Source organism: Carassius carassius, chromosome 12 (assembly GCF_963082965.1).
Source record: "Carassius carassius chromosome 12, fCarCar2.1, whole genome shotgun sequence".
NCBI classification, from domain to species: Eukaryota; Metazoa; Chordata; class Actinopteri; order Cypriniformes; family Cyprinidae; genus Carassius; species Carassius carassius.
This window is the reverse complement of record NC_081766.1, coordinates 6,764,002-6,784,858: the sequence shown is the minus strand read 5'-3', so window position 1 is coordinate 6,784,858 and position 20,857 is coordinate 6,764,002. Positions and strand designations below refer to the sequence as shown.

At 36.3% G+C, this 20,857-nt stretch overlaps 1 protein-coding gene across 1 annotated transcript; it reads left to right on the top strand.

The window, feature by feature from the left end:
* The first annotated feature begins 1,581 nt into the window (after positions 1-1,581).
* Positions 1,582-19,301, top strand: LOC132155385 (uncharacterized). Its single transcript, XM_059564250.1, has 14 exons — positions 1,582-1,640; positions 7,142-7,179; positions 7,343-7,403; positions 7,643-7,680; positions 7,840-7,900; positions 8,321-9,933; positions 10,388-10,464; positions 10,761-10,978; positions 16,613-16,869; positions 17,037-17,153; positions 17,355-17,499; positions 17,763-17,813; positions 18,878-18,928; positions 19,021-19,301. The coding sequence occupies exons 1-14, from the start codon at positions 1,619-1,621 to the stop codon at positions 19,299-19,301; spliced, it is 3,030 nt and encodes a 1,009-aa protein (XP_059420233.1). The 5' UTR covers positions 1,582-1,618.
* Positions 19,302-20,857: the final 1,556 nt, after the last annotated feature.

The window sequence follows — 20,857 nt, the reverse complement described above, 5'->3', positions numbered from 1 at the left end:
TGATTTAGGTGCAATCTTAGTAGCCACAATATCCTTGCCTGTGAAGCCATTTTTATGCAACGCAATGATGGCTGCACGCGTTTCTTTGCAGGTCACCATGGTTAACAATGGAAGAACAATGATTTCAAGCATCACCCTCCTTTTGACATGTCATGTCTGCCATTCTAACCCAATCAGCCTGACATAATGATCTCCAGCCTTGTGCTCATCAACATTTTCACCTGAGTTAACAAGACGATTACTGAAATGATCTCAGCAGGTCCTTAATGACAGCAATGAAATGCAGTGGAAAGGTTTTTTTTGGGATTAAGTTCATTTTCATGGCAAAGAAGGACTATGCAATTCATCTGATCACTCTTCATAAGATTCTGGAGTATATGCAAATTGCTATTATAAAAACTTAAGCAGCAACTTTTCCAATTTCCAATATTTATGTAATTCTCAAAACTTTTGGCCAGGACTGTACTATTGCATTTGCATTTCAGGTATTGCATTTCAGGTATTCTCCAGTAAGCACAACTCAATAAAATGTGGACACATATTTTACCTCATCTAATTTATTATATACCTTTTATTATATAAATCAATACCAAAGACTTATGCAATCTTTCTGTATACATTATGAAAACAGATAAAACAAACGAAAAATATCAGTGTAAATAAGTGAAATTCCTAGTAATTCCACTAATTACTATTAAAACATAAGCGTTTGAGTAGCTAAGTGCATTTATTCAGCGATCCAAATCGCAAACAACATAGTCGAGATCTCAGGACAGAACACAGACCGATCTGAAAGGCTGAAGGACGCTTTCATTTAGACCGCTAAATTCCAGCTTGTATGTTTTTCAGTTCATCTGCGGTGCATGTGGACTGGAGTGAGCGCGTGAGCATGGTTGCCAGATTACTTAAAATAAGCAAAAGACACTTGGCAGAAAATGTATCAATGTAACAGCGCAGCTCTGATTCGGGAATTAGAACTCTTGATTTCTGACAACCGCACTCGTGTCTTCCCGGACGGGATCGGGTCCAGCTTTCAAATAGCGTATGTTCTCCGTCGGTTCTGGATAGTAGCTGCTGACATTTGTCGGTTCCGCACGAGCTGGATCCAACTTTCGAATTTTTGGTCCCGTGTAGACCTCTATCATGCAGTAGAGGCGTTTAGAGCAGTCTGCAATAAAATTGTGTCTTCTTTTTTTGACGAAAATATGTAATGTATATAAATAAAGTCACTTTCTATTTATAATTTATTCGCTGTTTTGAATAACGTGAAAAGGAAACGTTATATAGCCTAATTATCAATTTATAATGTTTTTATTAAATTGTAATCACAGTAAATACAAATGCAGCCCCATTAAACATATTTTATTAACCACGATGACACCCATCTCTGGTTGTTGCCTAAAAAGAGGGGTAATGATGTTCGGCTTCTTTTAGTCTGGAGTTCTTTCACCCTCCGCATGCTCCCAACAGACCTCTTCCGCGTTGTGGTTGTAGCCTACCTTGTTACTCCCTACATCCTTCCAACAGACCACACTATTGACAAAACACATTTATAACCTGATTTTCATATGGACTTCCAGACAATTCTTTAACATTCTGTGTTCTAAGTACAGCGCAGATGGAGGTCTCGAATGCTGACAGTGAGTAGAAAAGTAATGAGAGCGGATATTTTAGGTTCTATTTGATGTTCTTTTGACATTCTTGAAAATACATACTATAGTTTACTATCTGTTTCTATGACATGCATAGGTTTTCTTTGCATATATATTTTTTTATCATTATTAGCCCTATAAATAAACAGCTTAACACTTTCTCACATCACTCCAAATGTGAATCTTTTCATGACACAAGGTTCTATTTGTTTACATTGTCTTGGTTATTAAATAGTCTATAAATGTAGGCCATATTTATTTAGTTGTTTGTTTGTTTGCTGTGGCTGGTCCATGGGTGGGTTGTATGATGTTAGGCATTACATAGAGGCTCCATTGCATGTATTGAGTAGCTGGCTTGGTTGTTTAATTTATTTATTTTTTTCATGTCATTACACTGTTTAGAGCATCAGCATTTTTTTATTTTTTATTTTTTTGAAAAATTCTGTAGAGGCCTAATTATCTGTAGAGGACATCAGGACTTTAAAAAGTCCTGTCGTGTCCTTTTTTTTTTTATAAGACATGAATAGACATAATTAGGCAAAAACAATGGGATTTTTTAATCACAAATCAATTTTAATTTTTTTAATACCAAATTTTATATAACGATGATTCTCAACTATGTTATGAAAGATCTTTAAAAAAAAACTATTTCCTTAATGCAAAATTTGTGTAAATGGCCATAAACAAGTTTTTCCATATATACAATGTATCAATAAACTGTATCTAATTTGGATATTAAAATGTATTTGGGTCAACATAGAATGAACAAATAAGTGCAATAATGGAAGTAATAATAAGCAAGATTTTCATAATGATATCTAATATTTAATAGAAATATTGATTTATAATTATTTCTCTATTAATTTGTTGTGTCTCCCAAAATGTGTAAGAAACATGCTTTAAGTCCTGGTGTCCGCTACAGTGTATGAAATCGATGTCCTGTTTCATAACAGAAGGTCATATTTTGTACGAGTCTTAACTTTTATAAAGAATATCTCTTTGAGACTTTGCAACTTTAGGGATCTTATCTATGCACGAACAGCTTGTAACACTCCAAAGGAAAATTTTAAATCACATCATACGACCTCTTTAAAATCTGAACAGATTTTTAAAACAATATACATCATACAATTACTGACTTTTTGATTAGTGACAAAGGAAAACTGGCCATCATCACATGAGAATCACTCACTACCAGACGTTCAAGGGTTGCTCGGAGACGCATGACAAAAATAAAACAATAATGGGCGAGGTTTTCCAAATGGATGTGCCTAGTGTTTTAAAAATCTTTTCATATTTTAAAAGTCATGTAGTGTATTCCAGGCTTAAGACACAGCACATATTGGCTTGGTCACTCTAGCCTAGAATATTATATTTGAATGATATTTGAGTGTAAGAAACCATATTTGTGGGACAATTCATGTAATATTTTGTTGCTGGTTTGGGATATTTAATTAATTGGCGGTGTATAAGGCAGTTTTTGAGATTTCAGTATTTCCACATTCAAATAGATAGGGCTCATCTTGCATGCCCAAAACAACATGCCGGAGGCAATACAAATATGGTCGTCAAGAGAACAGACTTTCCTTGAATGGGACTTTGTCAATTGTACACACTGATATTAGCATTCTCTCTCACTGTAGTAAATTTGAATAGTAAACTTTGCATAGCACTCGTCAATGCAAAGAAATTTGCAAATTTCTTTTTGATGGGTAGCCTACATGTTTCTTCTTCTTTTTTCCCCCTTGCTTGAAACAAACTCTACTTGTTGTAATTAAATTAAAGTTTTCAAATATGGGACATTTTAGCATGCTACGCTGTCGAACAAATCAGGCAAACATCTAAGGTAGTCAGCAGGGCACTGTTATAATATGTATATAATATATGATTTATAATTGAAGTTTAAAATAATTAATTTGCCATAGAGTTAACTTAAATTATAATTAAACCTGAAAAAATAAGTTTATTCAAAACATCAATAAAAACTATAATAGTATATATAACATAACTAAAATAATGTTAATAGGAGCAAACATATCTAAGATTGCAATAATTAGGTGCAGGATCCACACCCCTTTTCTTTACATTTTCGAAATAAGGTGCATTAAAAGGCAACAAATCATTTGTAGATATGTATATTTTATAATCAAATATATGTATGATCCAAAAAATTGTCAGAAGCATGGTGGTGGTGACATTGAAGTGAGGTGTAGTTATAGCCAAGGTTAGTTTTTAAGTTCATGCGCTTGTATTCAGGCTTCAAAATCCACAAAAGTGATATTATTTTGTGAAGATTTTCTTGATGGACAAAATGTGTAAGTATCATGAACTATGGTTAAATACAAAGCTTGTTTTTGCGATAATCCAAAAGCCATGGAAAATAAAATTGGGTTCTTGTTGAGGGAACCAGTGTGAAACTAACAGCAATTTACACCACGTCATAGTGACAGCTTTAAAATAGCAGTCTATGGAAGCCATGAAATAAAATAATTAAAAATAATAATAATAATCATTTTGAGTTTATATTAAAAAAATTAGACTTTTTTTTTTTAAATCGGAATTCCAAGATTATATCTCACAATTCGGCATAAATCAAATTGTCATTCTCTCTTTTCCCCTCGGCTCAGAATCATGAGTTTACAGGTGCATCTCAATGAAGTAGAATGTTAATTAAGAAAAGTTAATTTATTTCAGTAATTCAACTCAAATTGTGAAACTTGTGTATTAAATAAATTCAGTGCACACAGACTGAAGTAGTTTAAGTCTTTGGTTCTTTTAATTGTGATGATTTTAACTCACATTTAACAAAAAAAACACCAATTCACGATCTCTACAAATTAGAATACTTCATAAGACCAATTTAAAAAAAAGTGAATTGTTGGCCTTCTGGAAAGTATGTTAATTTACTGTACATGCACTCAATACTTGGTAGGTGCTCCATTTGCTTTAATTACTGCCTCAATTCGGCGTGGCATGGAGTTGATCAGTTTGTGGCACTGCTGAGGTGGTATGGAAGCCCGTTTATTTGACATTGGCCTTCAGCGCATCTGCATTGTTTGGTCTCTTGTTTCTCATTTTCCTTTTGACAATAGCACATAGATTCTCTCTGGCGTTTAGGTCTGGTGAGTTTGCTGGCCAGTCAAGCACACCAACACCATGGTCATTTAACCAAATTTTGGTGCTTTTGGCAGTGTGGGCAGGTGCCAAATCCTTCTGGAAAATGAAATCAGCATCTTCAAAAAGCTGGTCAGCAGAAGGAAGCATGAAGTGCTCCAAAATTTCTTGGTTAAAGAGTGCAGTGACTTTGGTTTTTAAAAAACACAATGGCCCAACACCAGCAGATGACATTGCACCCCAAATCATCACAGACTGTGGAAACTTAACACTGGACTTCAAGCAACTTGGGCTATGAGCTTCTCCACCCTTCCTCCAGACTCTAGGACCTTGGTTTCCAAATGAAAAACAAAACTTGCTCTCATCTGAAAAGAGGACTTTGGACCACTGGGCAACAGTCCAGTTCTTCTTCTCCTTAGCTCAGGTAAGATGCCTCTGATGTTGTGTGTGGTTCAGGAGTGGCTTAACAAGAGGAATACAACAACTGTAGCCAAATTCCTTGACACGTCTGTGTGTGGTGGCTCTTGATGCCTTGACCCCAGCCTCAGTCCATTCCTTTTGGAGTTCACTCAAATTCTTGAAACAATTTTACTTGACAATTCTCATAATGCTGCGGTTCTCTCGGTTGGTCGTGCATCTTTTTCTTTCACACTTTTTCCTTCCACTCAACTTTCTGTTACCAATGCTTGGATACAGCACTCTGTGAACAGCCAGCTTATTTGGCAATGAATGTTTGTGGCTTACCCTCCTTGTGAAGGGTGTCAATGATTGTCTTCTGGACAACTGTCAGATCAGCAGTCTTCCCCATGATTGTGTAGCCTAGTGAACCTGAGAGAACATTTTGAAGGCTCAGGAAACCTTTGCAGGTCTTTTGAGTTGATTAGCTGATTGGCATGTCACCATATTCTAATTTGTTGAGATAGTGTGTGACGAGTGGAGCAGGTGTCGCTCATTTCCCAATCACTCCACCAGCCTCTCTCGGTTCCCATGGCTCTCGGCCCCGCACCACTCGTCACATTGTGAATTTGTGGGGTTTTGTTAAATGTGAGCCAAAATGATCACAGTTTAAATAACCAAATGCTTAAACTTCTTCACTGTGTGCATTGCAATTTTTTTAATAGACGAGTTAAACACTTTTAGTTGAACTACTGAAATAAATGAACTTTTCCACTACATTCTAATTTATTGAGATGCACAAATGTATATCCTAAACTTTTTATTTCTGTCCTCAGAATTTACAAACTCGCAATTATTGCGATAAACCAAAGTGCCTTTAAAGGGTCATGAAACACCCCGTTTCAGCACTGGTTAGTTCAAGTGGGCTTGGTGCACAGCGGATCGGAGGAGGGGAAAGAAGGTAGACAGACAACACAGAAAACATCACAGCTTCGCGTTCAGACAGTTTCATTTCACTCACATCAAGTTAAAAACACAAATTAATGCACAGCCATTTGCAATCTGCATCGAAAACATATATATGAACATGCTGTTGCACCTTTGAGAACTTTTAAGACTTACGCTATGGCGTTTATATAAGCCTTTTGACAGGTTGTGTCACAGAGGATCTACAATTAACTTAGGCTTATGATGCTTTTGGAAATGCAGCCCAATTCTGTTTCTGGCTCAAACTACATTGGTTAAGTATGGGCCTGTCATGTGTCACGAACGACTCAAAAAACCGAAGACTCAAAACAGGTGAACTACTAGACTGATTTCAGTACAGAACCCATAGGAAGTTGCGCATGCGTGACTCATCAAATCACTGTCCCAAGATGAATCATTTGTCCCAAGTCACATTAAAGATTCCTTCAAAATGAACAAATCGTTCAAGAACAACCCATCACTTTTGTATAGTCAGTATCGGTCACTCCACCTTTTACTTGCTTTTTTGACTTGGCAATTGTTCATCTCACAAGAAAGGCACAATTTTTTTTTTATTTTGTGTCCAAAAATAGGTACATTGCAATTGTTGTTGTCAGTAGTGTTGAGACACATGAAGCAACACAGAAGTCACTTTTAGATTAAGTAGCTTTCTGTTGGTTCAGTGCAGTAAATTTGTGTGACCAGCTTGAACATGAGCGAAATCTGTGTGGAGAACTTTTTCACCCTTGTGCGAAACACCCAGTTGTGTGGATTCCTATTGGAAGTTTCACTTAGCAATGGTAAGTGTGACCGCGCTTTTACTCTGAACAGAATGCTTGCATTGTTATTCTTTGAGCTTCCCCTTGAGTTTTTTTCCGTGTTGAAACATTATCAGATATCTATCAGAGTAACAAGCATAGGGCAAATTGTTTATGCTAAATCAACCTCAAATCAAAAAATGTTTTTGCCCTAAATCCAACTGACATGAGCTCTAACCATTTTTTTTCAATCAGGGCCAGACACAATGATGAAACCTCAGTCATATTATCCTGTAAGTGATGAGAAACTGTATTGTACAATGTGTATTTGATATAATGAGACCTTGGGGAACCAAAAAGGTCTTGAAAGCCCATTAATTTCAACGAGTGCTGTTTATGTCTGTTTACTTCATGTTCATGAACTGCTTAAACACTCATCATTCTTTCTTTATCAAGTGGCACAGTTGCCCACCATATGGAGAGCATGACTGGATTGAACCGCTCGCTGCAACCCATGGTTGGTTCATATTCTCTCTTTTAAATGAGAGCTCTACTTTTATTGCTTATGAACATTGAATCTGTGTCTGTGTCTGCACTAAGAAACCCAGTGTCCTAGGAAATCAGATTACGGTGTCTTTACTAGAGTAGAAAGCATTGGGCACAAAAGTTTTTTCTGCTAAATCAAAATCAGATTAGGTTGCACTCCAGCTCTTACTCCAGTTGACATGAGCTCTAACCAGTTCTTTTTTTAATCAGGGCCAGGCACAGTGATGAAATCTCAGTCAAATTATCCTGTAAGTGATGAGAAACTGTATTGTACAATGTGTATTTGATATAATGAGACCTTGGGGAACCAAAAAGCACTTGAAAGCCCTTTATTTTCAACCAATGTTTTGTGTGTCTGTGTACTTCATGTTCATGAGCTGCTTACTCATCATTCTCTCTTAATCAAGTGGCACAGTTTCCCTCCATATGGAGAGCATGATCCTACTGAACTACTCCCTATAACCCACAGTAGGTTCATATTGTCTCTTTTAAAAATGAGAACTCTTCTTTGATTGCTGATTAACATTATAATTAGCTGCTGTATTTGTGTCTGCACTAAGAAACTCAAATTACTTTAGATTATAAGAACTCAATAATAGTAATAGAATAGAATAATAGTAAAACTGCTTGACCAAGCAGTTAGTACACTGAAGGTCATATTTATTTAGAGTTATTAAAACAGAAATTATAAATCAGGTTATTTAGTAATTCAATGCGATAAGTTAAACTTTAGTCATTTGTAAAAGATCCATTCTTGTTTCAAAATGATTGTCTGTTCAACTGTTAAACAAAAATTTCATCTCAGGATGACTTTATTATTTGATTATTCGCCAAGTATTTAACATTTTGCATTGTGGGGGATAAATAATGTTTTCTCTTTTCCTCTAGTATGTCACTATAAGGAGTCAATCAAACGGAAATATGAACATAGGAATGAGACCAGTTTCTCCTCTAGTGAAAGAGTCTCACTGGCTGCCCTCTACACTGAACCTGTGATTATTCAGAAAAATAAAAAAGGCAGTTTTCAGAATATCAATGTGGAGGAGTTGTTTAATAAATCAGACATGCATATGTATTATCCAGCATCTGTCATTCTTCAAGGAAATTCTGGTAGTGGAAAATCTTTCATCTCTCAAAAGATTATATTGGACTGGGCATCTGGAAATCCTTACCTCAGACACTTTAATCTAGTTTTCTACCTGAGGTGTGAAGAGCTGAAGTGTATTTCTGCGGAGATGAACTTGATTGAGCTCTTGAGCTGGAATTGTGGTTTATCGACAGATCAGATCTCAAAGATGTTACAGAACATATCACAGAGAGTGCTCTTCATCATTGACGGATTTGATAAGCTTAGATTCATGCATTGTGAACTCTGCATTTCATCCAAATTACAGAAAGCCCCTCCTGAGGTCATAGTTTATTCCATTCTTAGTAAACGAATCCTGCCCAGATCTGTCCGGCTGATCACTACTAGATCTGAGGTCCCATGGGGAATGTTGCTCAAAGGACATCAGCGTTTCACAGAGATTATGGGTTTCTCTGAGGAGGGGGTGAAGGAGTACTTCCAGAAGTTCTTCCAGAATGAGGAGCTCTTCAGGAAAGCCTATGAATGTGTGAGAGTAAATGAAACTCTCTTCACTGCCTGCTCCATCCCTGTCATCTGCTCGATCATCTGCACGGTTATGCGAGAGAGGTTCAGTGATGGTGCAGATGTGATGAGTGGACTGGAAACCACCACCTCTATCTACGTTGACTTTGTGTCCACTCTACTGGAGCGTCACTGCCAGGGTTTGAGTCAGTCTGTCCCAAGCCTGTTGAGGGGTCTGGGTCAGCTGGCAGAGAGAGGGATGCTGGAACAACAAGTCTTGTTTGATGAAAAAACTGTTTATGACACAATTTCAGACTCTGCTGACAAACCATTCCTGCTCAAGTTCCTCTTGAGGAGAAAAATCCACCAGGAGACAATGTTCGGTTTCATGCATTTCAGCTTTCAGGAGTTCTTCACTGCTCTCTACTATATCCTTCTGGATGAAGCAGAGTCTAAAGTGAAAGTGAGAGAGCTGCTTCACACTGTAGAGAGAGGATGGGCTTTGTCCTGTTGGTCTGATAGAGACTTTTCAAAGGCAGATGTAGAAGTAAGACATGCAAATCTGCTGCAGCCTGTGATTCTGTTCCTCTGTGGTCTCTGTAAGAAAGAATGGATCTCCTCATTCTTTGAAAAGCATAACATGACCGTCTCTGTCAACATAGAAACCCAGCTTAAGGAGTGGATCAATCAGTGTTCACAGATATATCGTAATGAACACATGCTGTTCATTCTCCATTGTCTCTATGAGCTCCATGAGAAGAGCTTCGTTGGGAAAGTTTTGGATTTGGTTTTGATAGATCGGTTTAATATGCCTCTGAAAAGTACAGATGGTTGGGTGTTGAAATATTGTTTAAAGTGCTGTGAACACATCAGAACCCTGAAAGTTGAGAGTTCAGATTCACAATCAAAACAAGTGAGTAGCAACTAGCCGCACATTAAGCTTGAAAAAATAATACTTGTATAAATCGCTAAACATCAACAACATTACGCACTTGATGGCAGGATTAAATATTCAGTGATATACTGAAGCAGTCCACGATAATAAAAATATAGTCAGGATTAGAATTATTAAGTAAATAATTAAATAAATTATTTTAATTCATTCTAATGATTAAGATTTTTTCTGTGACATTTATGTAATATATTGTTGTGAATCTGGAGATGGTTATTTTAAAAAGATAAAGTGATACAAAGTACAAATGCATATGACAAGAATATTTGTAATCGCTGGTTAGAATCTAGTTGATGTATAATCAACTAGATTTCAGAATTAATAATCTGATTATTCAGAATGTTTGTATAAAATTATTGTGTAACAAATGAATATTTTTAAGGATAAACTTTTTTTTTTTTTTTTTCTACATTAGTCCTCAGAACATGCAGAAGAGTTCAAACCTGAATATGTTCAGAGAGATGATGAGGACAAACGCAAGAAAACATACAGGCATTAAACATTGTTTTTATAAGAAAATAGTGTTAAGGAGTACAGTATCAAATTGCTTTTTCTTTCTTTTCTTTTTTCCACTCACTGTTGCAGTTTCCCTTTTCCTTTATTTTTGCTTCACTACTGTTGAATTTATTTTGCTATACTGTAACTTCTTCCCTGTTTTTTTGGATTTGGTTACATTAATTTTACTAAAATTCTTACACCCTCAAATATTTTGAATTACACTGTATAGTATACATTATAAATGGCAGTTATAATTTAATAACCATTAACATGTTTGATCTGTCCTCCAGGTTTGTGTGTCCACATGCTGGTCAGTTTAAGTGCAGTCTGACCAGCCTTGTGTTTGTGATGGCGAGTGAAGGAGAGGTGCTGTATAGAGTGGTCTCATGGAATCCTGGTCTGTTAGATGGTTTGGGTCAGATGAAGCCTGCAGGACCCTTGTACAACATTGACTGTTTTAATGGTTCAGTTTCAGGACTGCATCTTCCTCACTGTGAAATATTCTGTGGTAGGTTTATTTTTTTACATCCTATTCGGATGGTAATTGTTTCTCAGGGGGACGTAAGTTATTTTCACCATTTACAGGGTGTAGCTGGTGATTTTAATGCTGTCTGAATTCAGGATGTCTGTGTTTTTTTCACACCACCCCACCCCGTAAAAAAACCTGGCCATATTTTGACAAACACCAAGGTTGTGTGGTACTGTAATTTAATTGCTATCTGAATCCACATCTCTGAGTTTTCAAGAAGAGTTCGATTCCAAATTCAGGGCCCTATCATACACCCGACGCAATGGGAAATAATAGGGAAATAATAGGAAATAATGAAGCGCAAGTGTGTTTGCTAGTTTCAGTCCAGCGCATTTTCCCATCCAGCGCCACATCATTTAATTAGCAAATGCATTTGCGCCCATTTGTGCGTCCATGGGCGTGCGGGTCTAAAAAAAGAGGTGTGTTCAGGTGTATTGCTATTTTAAGGGGCTGAAAATATTATTGTGTAGGCTACATAAATATAAAAATGTAATGATGGATAGTCATTGCGTGTATTAGAATTAGGTTACCTATTTGCAATTCAGCCTATTACTACTTATAATGATGAATGCCATTGGCTAATTAATTAATTAACAATCGTGCCAATACACACACAAATATATCAACTGACTCATCGTGTGGAGCTTTGGTGGATGCCTGCTTGTCCCGTAGATGATCTGCTCGTGCGTTTAACTTCGCGCACGAGCAGATCAGTTTCTTTGCTTGAGGAGCGTTCAGCTTTTCCGCCAACAAATTCAGCCATGTAAATAGCAATCCGCCCTGGCGCGAGTGCATCTCGCTCTTAAAGGGAATGGGAGATGACACTCTAGTTGGTTTATTGAACTTTATGGCCATTACTAATTAAGAGAATAGGGACAACCCATTCCCAAAACGGACCGTTTTTCTGTCGTTAAAATAGCAAAAGTGGATTTGGACACGCCCTGAGTGGATTTGGACACGCCCTGAGTGCACTTGCGCCGTGCCCTTTACACTTTGCATTTAGATCATTAAAATAGGGCCCTCAGTGTTTAAAGGGGTCATATGATGGAATTTAAATTTCCCCTTAAGATCTAGGTGCATGAGGAAGATCTGTAAAGTTTCAAAATCTCAAATCCAAAGAGATATTCTTTATAAAAGTTAAGACTCCTCCAAACCCCCCTAAAACAGCTCGTTCTAATATGCCCCTCTACGTCACTATGTGGGAAGATTTGCATAACCCTGCCCAGATGTTCACGCAAAGAAAGAAGGTGTACCTTTTATTCTCATTGTAGTATTGTTGTTGCCGTCACCATTTCGTATAGACACTGTGTGTTTCACTTTAAAAGCGAAACTACTTTGTTTGGCCTTCCAAAAGAGGACCACCTAGAAATCATGTTTATATCACGTTTATACCATACCATACCATACCATACCAACTTTATTTGTTAAGCACTTTACAACAACCAAAGTTGACCAAAGTGCTGTACAGAAAAAAAAATAAAAAATAAAATAAAATGGATAAAATAAACATATGTACCATTTATAACCACACAATAAAAGCATTCAAAGTAACAAATTGAATCAAGTAAATAAAGTCGACATCTTACTAGGTGTCAAAAGCCAAAGAGAAAAGATGGGTTTTAAGAAGGGTTTTAAAAACAGATAAAGAAGAGGCCTGTTTAACATGCAAAGGCAGATCATTCCATAGTTTAGGGGTAGACACAGCAAAAGCACGGTCCCCTCTGAGCTTACGCTTAGTTTTAGGCACAGTCAGGAGCAGCTGATCATCTGATCTGAGAGAGCGGACGGGTTTATAAGAGTGTAGAAGCTCAGAGAGGTATGGCGGAGCAAGACCATTTAGTGATTTAAAAGCAAATAACAGAATTTTAAAATGGATCCTAAATTGAATAGGCAGCCAGTGTAATGAAGCTAAAATAGGGGAAATGTGCTCATGTTTACGTGTGCCCATTAAAAGACGTGCTGCTGCATTTTGTATCATCCGGAGACGGGTGATGGAGGACCCACTAACCCCCACATATAGTGAATTACAGTAGTCCAGCCGTGTAATTACAAAGGCGTGGATTACAGTTTCAAAATGTTGTCTTGACAGAATTGGCTTTATTTTGGCCAGCTGCCTTAAATGAAAGAAGCTTGATTTGACAACAGCTTTGATCTGACTGTCAAATTTAAGCTCAGGGTCCACTATAACTCCTTGGTTTATGATACTAGGTTTAATATAGGGTGCTAAGGAGCCCAGATCTACAGGCGGGGTTCCAGTGGTGCCTCCAAAAACCATCACTTCTGTTTTTTTATCATTAAAATTTAAAAAGTTCAGAGCCATCCTGGCCTTTATGTCGTCGAGACAATTGAGTAGTTGTCCAACAGAGTTATAATTTTTCTTTTTAAGAGGTACATAAATCTGACTGTCTTCTGCATAACAGTGTAATGAAATGCCATACTCTCTAAGTATGGAACCAAGTGGAAGCAAATACAGAGAGAAAAGTAGAAGGCTGAGGACTGAGCCCTGTGGGACCCCACACAAGAGAGGAGCAGAGGAGGATACATAGTCACCTAAGCTAACACAAAAAGTTCGATCCGCTAAGTATAACCTAAACCACTCCAGTGCTATGCCACTGATGCCCACCCACTGCCTCAAACGTGAAATCAATATTTCATGATCCACTGTGTCAAATGCAGCAGTTAGATCTAAAAGCACAAGGATAACACAGTCACCAGAGTCAGTAGCTAAAAAGTTATCATTAAAAACTCTTAAAAGAGCAGTTTCGGTGCTGTGCAAGGTCTTAAAACCGAACTGGAAAACCTCTAGTATATTATATTCTTCCAAAAAGGCCAATAATTGACTGTAAACAATCTTCTCCAAGATTTTTGAAAGGAAAGGCAATTTGGAAATAGGCCTGAAATTAGCAAGAACTGACGGATCTAGAGCAGGTTTTTTAATCAGAGGTTGAACTACTGCATGTTTAAAAATTTCAGGAACCACACCCGAGGTCAGACTACTATTTATAACTTCTACAACAGATGGTCCTACAGTGGGGAAAACCTCCTTAAATAGTTGAGGGGGGACAGCATCATTTGGAGAACCCGAGGGCTTCAAATGACCAACAACCTCCTCTAAAGAGGAAAAAGTCACCAGCTCAAAATGATCAAAGACAGCCAAGCAGGGGCCAGAGATTGAAGGGTCTGAAGCTGAAGGTACAATTTGAGACTTAATAGAAGTGACCTTATCAATAAAAAAGCAAAGGAAGTTTTCACACATAACAGGGGATGCCTCCATACAAGCATTCTGCGGAGCATTTAAAAGTGAGTCAATGGTGTTAAACAAAACACGAAGCTTGTGACAATTTGCCAGAATAATAACTGAGAAATGTTTTCTTTTGGCATCTTTCACAGTTTCCTGGTAATGATGCCAGCAATCCCTTAACATTTGAAGAGACACCTGCAGTTTGTCCTTCTTCCACTTGCACTCAGCTCTACGGCACTCACGTCTGGCAGCATGAGTCATGTCATTTAACCAGGGCTCAGATTTAGTTTTAGGCTGCCTGGATTTTAATGGAGCCACAGTGTCTAAAACACTTTGGCAGGTGGAGTGAAACCATGAGCAAAGCTCATCTGTATGCAATACAGACTCGGGAGTGATGGAGTTCTGACTGAATGCAACCGAGAACTGAACAGCAGTGGAAGGGTTAATGATGCGACAGCGCCGTGCAGCAGCGCGAGGTTTAACTGTATGACAGGCAAGAGCAGTCTCAAATAATACAGGCATATGGTCAGAAAACACTGCGTCACATATCTCTAGATTAAGAACAGGCAAACCATATGATAAAACTAGATCAAGTGTGTGTCCATGTTCTTGTGTGGGTCCAGACACAGACTGCACAAGATTAAAAGAATCAATCAATGAGGTTTAAAAAACCCTTTGCCATTGGCTTATCAGGACAACACACATGAACATTAAAATCCCCAACAATAAGAACACGATCATATTTAGGCATGATTTCTGCCAGAAAATCAGAAAAATCATTTAAAAAGTCCTTATTGTACTTGGGGGGCTGATAGACCACAGCACACAACACTGTGTGGGGGGGACCCATCTCAAATAAACTCAGTTCAAAGCTGCTGAAAATGTAAACAAAATCTGTTTACATTTATAATGCCTCTTATATACAGTCGCTATTCCTCCTCCTCGGCCAGATGTTCGCGGGGAGTTAAAGTAGCAGCAATCTTGGTGTACAAATTCAGTGAAAGCGCTAGACTCACCATCGCTCAGCGATGTCTCAGTTACACAGAGGAAATCCAATCCTCGGGACGTGAAAAAATCCTTTAATACAAAAGTCTTATTTGCAAGAGATCTAGCATTTACCAGCCCAAACCTGGCAGGAACCGGCGGGTCCGCGGCACTGGATGTTCGTGAAACCCGACACAGAGAGCGCAAGTTGCTGTGATTCACTCCGCGCCAGCGGAGACGAGGAGAGCAGGGGCCGCGGGGCTGGAACACCTCTTCCAGGCCGACGACAGGTACCAGCCAGGCGTCGACAGGGCCAGCGAGCGTCGAGGTATAACGAAGCTAGGCACGGCTCCAAACTCAGTCCAAAAAGGCGTAGAACAACATGCAAGACGGGCCTTCAACCTCACCAGCCGGCCGCTTACTTCGAGAAGGTGGAGCCGGGGCATACCAAAGGTGAGCCGGGAGCCTCGCCAGGAGGGGGGGGCAAAGTTTCACGTCCACCATCATCCAATTTTACTATATTTTCAGCAGAATTCGCAGATCCAGCAGTGTTTGGCGATCGTACACCAATAGAGAGTCGACATCCCAGGCAAAAAATAAAACAAACAGCAAAAACACACAGCAATGACAGTGAAAGACGGCAAGTCACGCACAATGGCGCCATCTTGTTTTCTTGTTTATAATGGGTTTTATGTTTATGTCTCTTCGCTCTGAACAGACCGCAATAATGTTAAGGGTCGTAACATTTCTGCCACATGCTTGAGGTATTCGGCCAATCACAACACACTGGATAGCTGGCCAATCAGAGCAGACATCGCTTTTCAGACTGATGAGCCTTGTAAAAATCCATGAAAGGCAGTGCATAGAGGGGAAACAATAATGTACAGTATGTGGAAAATAGTGTTTTTTTTTACCTGAAACTGCATAAACACATTTCATTACACCAAATACATCAACTAGTGTTCTTTTTAGCAACTTCATATGGCCCCTTTAAACCCTTTTTAATTTTATTTACAGCAGACAATCATGTGACTGGCCACGTGACCAGCGTGTTCCCAGGTTCATAAGATCATAGAACTTGCTCCTCTACTGTGAATAAATTGCCATCTGAATCCATGAGTTTTATCACAGAGGTGATATGTACATTTATTTTTTTTTACAGAAGTCCATATAAGAAACAATTAATGTCCGATAAATGGATGATAAAGTCCATATAAGAAACAATTACCATCGGATAAATGGATGGTAAAGTGTTAAGTTTGTAACTATTTGAATCTGTAGCCAGATATTTAAGGGTGTAGGCATACATTTCAGTTTTATTGTGAAAATCTGTTGAATAAATTTTAAAATGACAACAATACAAATGTAAAGTTATATGTGCTTTACAGAGGAAAACAAAGACAGTTTGGCTGTTGCACATTTCACTAGCGGCAATGTAGAAATAATGAATCCTCTAAAAGTGACTGAAACTCATGTGATAATTGACATCAGAGATCTCTCCCATTTTGGCATCTTAAAAAGGATGATCTTTCCTCCTTCCCCTGTCATTGCCCAAGTACTTCTCTTTCTACGACCTATAACTGTGAAACAGAGTGAAAACATACTGGATGTCCATTTACTCCCCTGGAACGTTCCACTGTCAAAGGTATCATTATACTATTACACACACACACACACACACACATATATATATATATTTATATTACACCTAAAAAAAAAAAAAAAAAAAAAAAATGTATATATATATATATATATATATATATACATATTTTTTTTTCTTCTTCTTCTCACAGTCTCCTCTTCTCTCTCAAGGTAAAGGACCAGCACACAGAGAATACACACATCAAAACCAGTTCAAAGTGTTCACTTATTCCAGAATCAGAATACCATCTGTGTTGTGAACCAGAAGAATCTACAGTGCAGCCGGCGGTAACATCATATCTGATTATATTAAGATAATTGCAATGTATTACCATGTATGATTATCAATTTCAGTGTAGATTTGGTTGTATTGTTGATTTATACATCACTTATGAAATCTTTTGCAACATTTTCACCATCATAAATTTTTGTTTAAAGGATTGAGTAATTTTGTCTCTTAACTTCAAATTGTTTTTTTTTTTTTTTCAGTCAGAGACGTTTGAGTGTAATTATGGTCCAAACTATCATCCTACATTTGAAGTTTTTGTGGATGTTAACAAAGAGGAAATCGTACTGAGTCTTTTGGATAAAACAGAAAGAGAAGTTTGGGAACGACGTCGAATCCCTCTCACAGGTAATGAATGCCATGAAATACCGATTTCAGTATGCAAGAATTTATCATGGCTATGAAGTTGGGTGCAATCGTAATCAGAGTCATGAAATAACATTAAAGAGTTAGCTCACCCAAAAAAACTAATTATCCCTTTAAATCAAATCTAACAGTCTAATGAGCAATGTTTAATATCTAGTTGGTGACTTAACCAGGTGATCATCAATATAATTAATTTGTTTATTTTTGTATTTGTATTATTGTATTATTTGTTTTGACCCTATTAGCTGTGCCGAAGAGCACTGCTAACCTTCCTGGGGTCCACAAAAACACAACTAGTAAGAACATATATTACTTACATTTACAATACATTTACTGACCAATACAAGATCTATCATCACTTATAACTATTGCTGATTTTTGTACCTCCTATATATATGATAACCATAGGTGTGCCCTTACCTGCTGTTTAAAATGTTATTTCTGTGTTATTTTATCCATTGACAATGGCAGACTACTGTGCATAGTACATACTATTGTACATCTAAGGAAATTCATTTTTGAAAGGGCTATTTTTTATTACTCTGTTAATTGTATCTATGTTGTATTTTATGTCAAATATTTAAATGTAACTAGTTACTTCAATCAGTCAAAATATTATAAACTGTTATATCCATTTACAAAAAAACAGGAACTCATTACAGGTTAGGGCTTCAATATTATATATATATATATCAAAAAAAATATTTATATTGATTATGGCTTTTAATATTGTAATATTGATTATTAATGGTGTTTTATAAAATAGATATACAAATGTTTTTGCATTTTTGGAAAAGACACATCATATTCCAGCAACAAAGACAATCATATCGGTCTGAGTGCACTTTTGTGCATAAATAAATAAATAATAATAAAAATAAATAAATACAATTCGGTTACAATCAGCTGCAAAGTTCTTGCATCATATTAAAACTTAGTTTTTTAGGGTGAGAGAATTTGTGAGCCATAAAAGAGACTTAATGCGACGTGCGCCAGTCTAAATGTAATGACGTGAATTGACATTTTACATTCGTTTTCACATTTTATTACTTCACCCATAATAGATTTTGTGATAGATTTTTTTTGTTTCAAATTGAAACAGTTTATTTTTTATATTAATTATAGCTATGCCTGATTGTTGATTCTTACATGTAAACCTTATTAACTATTTATGCTGTTTTATAAAAGTTATTTAAATAATGTTTACCATGTTATCTAACCCATTGTACTAAATTCAGTTTTATGATCTGTAATCTTTACCAATGTGAATTCATTTCATGAAACGGTACCATCAAATATTAAAGTTGTCAAGGTATTTATGACATTTTCTTAAGAGATCAAATGTTTTTTTTTTCTTTAGGAATAACATCAAGCGAAGATGTAGAACCTCGTGCTTACAAAAGGCTCACAGGTATAAACCTAAAGACATTACTATTAGCTTATTCCTTCTATCACAAACAACACTGTCTGATAAGTAATTCGATTATTATTTTTTTCAATCAGAATGTGAATTTGTGAAAAAACACAGAGATGTACTCATCCGGAGAGTTTCATCAGTGATGAGTATTGCTGATGGTCTGAAGACCAAAGACATGATTCCAGATGAAATCTACAGTAAAGTTCATGCTCTAGAACCACGACAGGAGAAAACAAGACTCTTGTTAGATGCTCTTCACTCCGGAGGAGATACTGTAAAAGCAGAATTCTATAAACTGCTGAAGAATGAGGAACCTCATCTAGTGGATGAACTAATGTCTGGACCCAGTAGACCACAGCAATTCTGAGAGGAACTTCATTCAGTTTTTAAGATGTAAATGGCAGCTACAGCTTTTTTACGTATAAAGAATATAATGATTATATTTGCCTAATTCACAAAAATATTTCACCATAAATTATATTACTTCTATGTACTCCATAAGTTTGCATAAAAACCTGATGATTGTGTTCTCCAGCATGATTTGAGAATGTTCCAAAGACCATCTTTGTACAGAATCCATGAATCTTAACTATTACTCTATAACTTTTAACAGTTTATTTTTTCTTTGTGAAACCGTTGTCATATGTGTGCACATTCACATTAGCAGATCACATTCTGGAAAAATATATATTTTAATGAATAATGTTTTTGCTGGGTGGGTACATTTTATTTATTTATTTATTTATTTTTGGGATGTATTGGCAAGCTAGGTTGCTGCCAAAATCAGGCAAACAACTTAAGTTGGGCACAGATTGAACATTTTGTAATAAGTGATCCCATGTTTATTGCACTGATGGTGGAACAATGAATATCTGCCAATACTGTAGAAAATAATTAAGAGCATAAATTCCAAAAACTACTGAACTGATATATAATATTTTAGTGTAGTTCACTAATATATTTCACTGTAGGAGTGATGTACCCACCCTCAGACAAGCCAAACTGTAGATGAGTTTGCTTCTTTGTTGGAACAGATTGGAAAAAATTTAGTATTGTGTCACTCGCTCACCAATGTATCCTCTGCAGTGAATCAGAACGAGATACCAAACAGATGAGAAAAACCTCTCAATAATCCACAAGTAATCCACACGACTCCAGTCCAATAATTAATGTCTTGTGAGGTGAATGTCTGCATGTTTGTAAGAAATATATCCTTCAAAAAACATTTTTAACTTCAAACCATTGTTTACGGCTAAAATATGAGTAATCTATAAGTAATATTGCTTGTGAACAATTCCTTCAATAATTTATTTTTCAACAATTTATTATGATTAAATAACAAAATACTGCAATATATATATATATATATATATATATATATATATATATATATATATATTGCAGTATTTTGTTATTTAATCATAATAAATTGAGAAAATATATATATATATATATATATATATATATATATATTGCAGTATTTTGTTATTTAATCATAATAAATTGAGAAAGAAGTTTCTTCTGCTCATCAAGCCTGCATTTATTTGATCAAAAATACAGAAAAAATGTAATATTGTGAATGTGATATATTATTACAATTTAAAATAATTGTTTTTAAATTTATTATACTTTAAATTATCATTTATTTTTGTGATGCAAAGCTGAATTTTTAGGATCATTAACACATGAACCTTTAGAAATCATTCTAATATGATGATTCATTATCAAAGTTGGAAACAGTTCTGCTGCTTAATATTTTTTCAGAACGTGATACTTTTTTAGGATACTTTGATGAATAAAAAGAAAAAAAAAAGAAGCTATGTTTTTAAAATATAAATATTTTGTAATAACAATATACACTACTGGTCAGTAATTTGGGGTCAGTAATTTTTTTTTTAAAATAAAATCAATACTTTTATTCAG

Bases quoted from the DNA above. Each gene is read 5' to 3' on its own strand.
- LOC132155385 (XM_059564250.1), top strand. From the start codon at position 1,619: ATGGAGGTCTCGAATGCTGACA. The intron at 7,180-7,342 runs GTAAGTGATGAG...TTCTTTATCAAG, and splicing joins AACCTCAGTCATATTATCCT to TGGCACAGTTGCCCACCATA. The intron at 17,154-17,354 runs GTAACATCATAT...TTTTTTTTTCAG, and splicing joins AATCTACAGTGCAGCCGGCG to TCAGAGACGTTTGAGTGTAA.